The sequence below is a fragment of the Nicotiana sylvestris genome, chromosome 1 (genome assembly GCF_000393655.2).
Source record: "Nicotiana sylvestris chromosome 1, ASM39365v2, whole genome shotgun sequence".
Taxonomy (NCBI): domain Eukaryota; kingdom Viridiplantae; phylum Streptophyta; class Magnoliopsida; order Solanales; family Solanaceae; genus Nicotiana; species Nicotiana sylvestris.
In genome coordinates this window covers 108970191-108976053 of record NC_091057.1, presented here as the reverse complement: position 1 = coordinate 108976053, position 5863 = coordinate 108970191, and the positions used below count along the sequence as shown (strand labels likewise).

The 5863-nt window shown below is 43.7% G+C and overlaps 2 protein-coding genes across 2 annotated transcripts; both read left to right on the top strand.

Moving 5' to 3' along the window:
• The first annotated feature begins 1569 nt into the window (after nucleotides 1-1569).
• Nucleotides 1570-2010, top strand: LOC138873129 (uncharacterized). Its single transcript, XM_070151570.1, has one exon. It carries the CDS (start codon nucleotides 1570-1572, stop codon nucleotides 2008-2010), a length of 441 nt encoding a protein of 146 aa, XP_070007671.1.
• A 2209-nt stretch (nucleotides 2011-4219) lies between these two features.
• Nucleotides 4220-4867, top strand: LOC138873123 (uncharacterized). The gene has a single exon (XM_070151562.1). The coding sequence runs from the start codon at nucleotides 4220-4222 to the stop codon at nucleotides 4865-4867; it is 648 nt and encodes a 215-aa protein (XP_070007663.1).
• The last annotated feature ends 996 nt before the right edge of the window (nucleotides 4868-5863 follow it).

Genomic DNA, 5863 nt, shown 5'->3' with positions numbered 1-5863 from the left:
AGCATCTGAAGAAGAAGCCTACAGAAACATTCCACGAGTATGCTACTCGCTGGAGGTCCAAAGCTGTTAAGGTTAGACCTTCCTTAGAGGAGGAACAGATGAACAAATTCTTTGTCCGGGCTCAAGACCCGCAGTATTATGAATGACTAATGATGATCGAGAGCCACAAATTTTCTGACATTATCAAGATAGGTGAAAGGATTGAAAAGTTCATCAAAAGCAGTATGGTTACAAACTTCGAGGCCTTGCAAGCTACAAATAAGGCCTTACAGTCTGGTGGTGTGTCCAAGAAAAGGGACGTGGGGCCGTAATGGTTGCACATAGAACCAAATATCCCATCAAATACCAAACTTACCCAACACCTCCATTCACATTTCAGCCAACTCCGAACTACCAAGCACCATTACCCTCCTATCAAGCTCCACCACCCACTTATCAATCACTTCCACCTCCCACATATCAGTATACTTCGCCCAGATATTCCCAACCCACACATGTCTACCAAACTTACAATGCTCAACCATCCCACTATCTATCACCCCATGCACGCCAAAACTTCCCTAGGCCTCGACCAAATTTTGATCGCAGACCTCCAAAACAATATACAGCCATTGCTAAACCTATTGACCAGTTGTACGTGAGACTCAAAGCTGCTGGTTGTGTCACCCCATCCCTGCTACAACTCCTGAGAACCTTTCTCAGTGGGTTAACCCAAACAAATCTTGTGCATACCACTCCGGCATAAAAGGGCACACCATCGACGAATGTCGTTCCTTGAAAGACAAGATCCAGACTTTAATTGATAACAAGATTAATGTGGCAAAGGAACCCGCTCCAAATGTCGGCAATAACCCTATGCCTAATCATAAGGGTAGAGTCATCCACATAATTGAAATAGAGGATGATTGGGATCTCGAGGGATCAATCGGGTTGATCGCAGAAAGCGATGACCCAAAGAAGCCAATAATTACTCTTAATCCAATCATAGTCCAGATCCAGCCATCTGGGGACGCCGATGTAAATATGTCTGTGCCACTTGATTTTGAAGCAACGTCATCTCCAAAGACACCAGCGACAATTGAGGTAGAATTCATGTCTCCAGCAAATGCACCCGCACCGTTTGAAGTTGTAGTTTTACCACCCAAGGCATGTGCTCCGTTCGGAGTAAGGATAGCCACACCGATCCTAATGGCGATGTCGACCGTGGAACCATTCCATACAAAGGTTGTACCCTGGGACTATACAGCCGAGGCAAGAAGGAAAGGCAAGGTTAGGTTCGAAGAGACCATTGCAGCACAAGGTATGACAAGAACTGGTAGAGTCTATATCCTGGAACATCTAGCTGAGTCAAGCAACCAGGCCTCCAATCGGTCACCCATCATTGAGACAGGTCCGGACGATCTTTGGAGAAAGATACAGTCCAAGGAATACTCGGTCATCAACCAGTTGAACTAGACACTGGTGCAAATTTCCATTCTTGCTTTGCTACAAAATTCTGAGGCACACAATAACGCTCTACTAAGGGTTCTAAGTGAAGCATATGTACCAAGAAACATCACTGGTAGAGAAATGGCTAACATGGTAGGACAGGTGTTGGAGAGCCATGATATCACTTTTCATGTGGATGAGCTGCCTCCCGAGAGGCTAAGGCACAACAAGGCATTGCACATTACCGTGCAATACGAGGACTATTTCATCACTAGGATCCTGATCGACGGGGGTTCTAGCCTCAACATTTGTCCACTGGTAACACTCAAGAAGTTAGGTAAACGACTACACGAGATAAAAGATGGAGCTATCAATGTGAAAGCTTTCGATGGATCCCAAAGGTCCACTATTGGGGAGATTAGTCTATGCTTGCAAATTGGGTCAACCTGGTTCGATGTTGATTTCCAGGTGATAGATGTGCCAGCATCCTATAATCTACTGTTGGGACGACCATGGATTCATGCCGCTGGGGCCGTAGCATCAACACTGCATCAGGTCGTAAAGTTCGAATGGAATCAATAGGAAGTGATCATTCATGGTGACGGTAGCAACCCTATATACAATCGTCAGACCATTCTGGCAATCGAAAGAAGAAGACAGCTAGGTGGAGAGACTTACCATCACATTGAACGGGTAAATGTTGTTGATAAAGACAAATGGTGGGATAACAAGATCGAGAGCATACTGAATTGGAGTGGGTACGAACCTGGCAAAGGCTCAGCAAGAACCTCCAAGGAATCACTAAGCCTATAAAGCTCAAGAAATATGGCATTACTTTTGGTCTGGGATATGAGTACACCTAGGAGGAATTCAACAACTGGTCACCACCATGGCACGGTCCTTACTATCCATTGGAGCAGCCAATACCACATCTAGAGCAGACCTTCCAACCGGCCGATATTATTTATGGGTCAGACGAAAAAGAAGCACTGGCATCGATGAAGAACTTGTTCCTAGAAGACAATGACATGGACTGATGTGTTATTCTTGAAGAGGAGGGGGAGGAAGACCCTTCCATACAGGCCGTAAGTAGAGGGGCACGCCTCAATAACTGGACCATCAGGACAACCAGAGCCCGACGAGGCTCGGGGTAGTAAGGCTAAAACAAGCATCATGCACTGTTTTTATTTTACTAAATGATTTTCCTTTTGCATTTTAATTCCCACAATAAGATCTCCAATGTTCAAAATGATTATGCAATTTATCAAAGTATTTTAACTTTTCTTATGAATCAACACTCATTATTTTTTTTTGCTCATTACTTTACTTATACAGCAATACTATTGCTTATCTTGATGAACCAATGACTGTGACATGCAATGAGATAACGCAACAAACGGACATTGATTCAGAGGAAGATGACATACCAGAGGATATTATCAAAGAAGTTGAGAACTTTGAGAACAGACCTAAGTCCAACCTGGACGAGACCGAATTGTCAATCTGGGAGATGCAGAGAACATCAGGGAAACACGAATCAGCGTTCACCTATCGCCATCAGAAAAGAAAGAATACACAGAAAGAGTTTGAGGACATATTCGCCTAGTCGTATGATGACATGACTGGTCTGAGTACGTCATTTGTGGCTCACAAACTGCTAACCGATCCAACGTGTCCACCAGTAAAGCAAAAGCTCAAAAAGTTCAAACCTGATATGAGTTTAAAAATCTAGGAAGAAGTCACTAAGAAGGTCAAAGCTAAGGTTCTCAGGGTAGTAGAATACCCCACATGGTTAGCCAATATCGTACCGGTACCAAAGAAAGACGGGAAGGTCCAAGTCTATGTCGACTACCGGGATCTCAACTTGGCCAGTCCAAAAGATGACTTCCCTCTGCTGAACATACACATCCTGATTGACAATTGCGCCAAGCATGAGCTGTAGTCATTTGTAGATTACTTCGCTGGTTATCATCAGATTTGGATGGATGAAAAAGATGCTGAGAAAATGGCTTTCATTACGCCATGGGGAATGTATTGTTACAAGATGATACCATTCGGCCTGAAGAATACAGGGTCCACCTACATGAGGGCCATGACTACCATTTTCCATGATATAATACACAAGGAGATAGAGGTATATGTAGATGATGTTATCATCAAATCCAAGAAGGCCACTGATCACATGGAAGATTTGAGGAAGTTCTTCAATAGATTATGGAGGTACAACCTGAAATTGAACCCCGTGAAGTGCGTATTTAGGGTTCCTGCTGGGAAATTGCTTGGGTTTATTGTGAGTCACCGAGGAATAGAACTGGATCCATAAAAAGTCAAAGCTATTCGAGAATTGCCACCTACAAGGAACAAGAAGTACGTAATGAGTTTCTTAGGAAGATTGAACTACATCAGCCGGTTTATAACACAGTCTACAGTTATCTATAAGCCAATCTTTAAAATATTGAAGTAGGACGTTGCTACCAAATGAACCGACGACTGCCAAAAGGCCTTTGACAGAATCAAGGAGTACCTGTCAACACCACCAGTCTTGGTCCCGCCCGAGCCAAGTAGACCCTTATTACTCTACCTTGCAGTATTGGATGGAGCTTTCGGTTGGGTTCTAGGGCAGCATGATGAAACGTGGAGGAAGGAGCAGGTCATTTATTACCTTAGTAAGAAGTTTAGCCCGTACGAGGCTCGGTATTCTCTATTAGAGCGCACCTGTTGTGCTTTGACTTGGGTAGACCAGAAGCTGAGACATTACTTCTATGCCTATACCACATATGTCATATAAAGGATGGATCCTTTGAAGTACATCTTCCAGAAGCCCATGCCTATTGGCAAGCTAGACAAGTGGCAAATCCTGTTAAGTGAATTTGACATTGTCTACGTAACTCAGAAGGCAATCAAGGGACATGCACTAGCAGATCACCTTGCCGAGAATCTCGTGGATGGAGAATACGAACCCCTGAAAACGTATTTTCTTGACGAAGAGGTATCCTTCAAAGGAGAAGACATTGCAGAATCCTATGATGGTTGGAGAATGTTTTTCGATGGAGCGGCAAACTTCAAAGGAGTTAGCATAGGAGTAGTCATAGTATCAGAAACCGGTCAGCATTATCTGGTGTCTGCCAAACTCAGGTTCATGTGCACCAACAACATGGCTGAATATGAAGCTTGCATCTTACCACTTAAAATGGCCATTGACATGAACATTCAAGAGTTGCCAGTGATTGGAGATTTTGACTTACTTACACATCAGGTACGAGAAGAATGGGAAACCAAGAACTCCAAGATACTCCCATATCTGCATCATGTACAGGAATTGAGAAAGAAGTTCACAAAGACAGAATTCAAGCATGTTCCCAAAATCCAGAATGATTTCGCTGACGCATTGGCTACTCTGTCGTCTATGATACAACATCCAGACAAGAATTTCATTTGATCCCATTCCAGTAAAAATCCATGATCAGCCAGCTTATTATACCCATATTGACGAAGAAGCAGACGAAAAGCCTTGGTTTCATGATATCAAGGAATATTTGGAAAAATGAGAGTACCTAGAGTTTGCAAACCCTAGTCAGAAATGCACACTTTGGAGGTAGTCCAATAATTTCTTTCACAACGGAGAAATCCTATACAGGAGGATTCCTGATCTAGAATTATTAAGGTGTGTCGACGCAAAGGAAGCATCCAGGCTACTAGAGGGACTTCACGCTGGGACCTGCAGTCCACATATGAACGGTTTTGTCCTAGCCAAAAAGATACTCCGGGCTAGTCACTTTTGGATGACTATGGAATCGGACTGCATCCAGTATGTCCAGAAATGCCAGCGCTGTCAAATACATGCAGACATGATAAAGGTGCCTCCAAATAAGCTTAATGCAGCGAGCTCACCATGGTCGTTCACCGCTTGGGGAATGGATGTTATTGGAACAATTAAGCATTTGCATCCAATGGAATGAGAAGCTATCATTTGCTCTATTGGGGTACCGCACCACGGTCCTCACATCAACCGGGTCAACCCCCTATATGGTGGTTTATTGTACAGAGGCAGTCATTCCCGCTGAGGTAGAAACTCCTTCCCTAAGGATCATATAGGAAACTAAGCTCGGCAACGCAGAGTGGGTGAAAAGTCATTATGAGCAACTAGCCCTTATAGACGAAAAGAGAATGAATGCAGTTTTCCATGGTCAACTCTATCAGAACAGAATGTCCGAAGCCTTCAACAAAAAAGTCAAGCCGAGACAGTTCACACTGGGGCAGCTGGTTACAGAAAAATGTTCTGCATCAGGATGAAGCCAAAATGAAATTCTCTCCCAACTGGTAGGGTCCATACATGGTTCACTGGGTTCTAATAGGATGAGCCCTCATACTTGCAGAAATGGACGGAGAAGTCTGGCCAAAGCCGATCAATTCAGATGCAGTCAAGTGTTACTAT

Bases quoted from the DNA above. Each gene is read 5' to 3' on its own strand.
- LOC138873129 (XM_070151570.1), top strand. From the start codon at position 1,570: ATGGCTAACATGGTAGGACAGGTGTTGGAGAGCCATGATATCACTTTT.
- LOC138873123 (XM_070151562.1), top strand. From the start codon at position 4,220: ATGGATCCTTTGAAGTACATCTTCCAGAAGCCCATGCCTATTGGCAAG.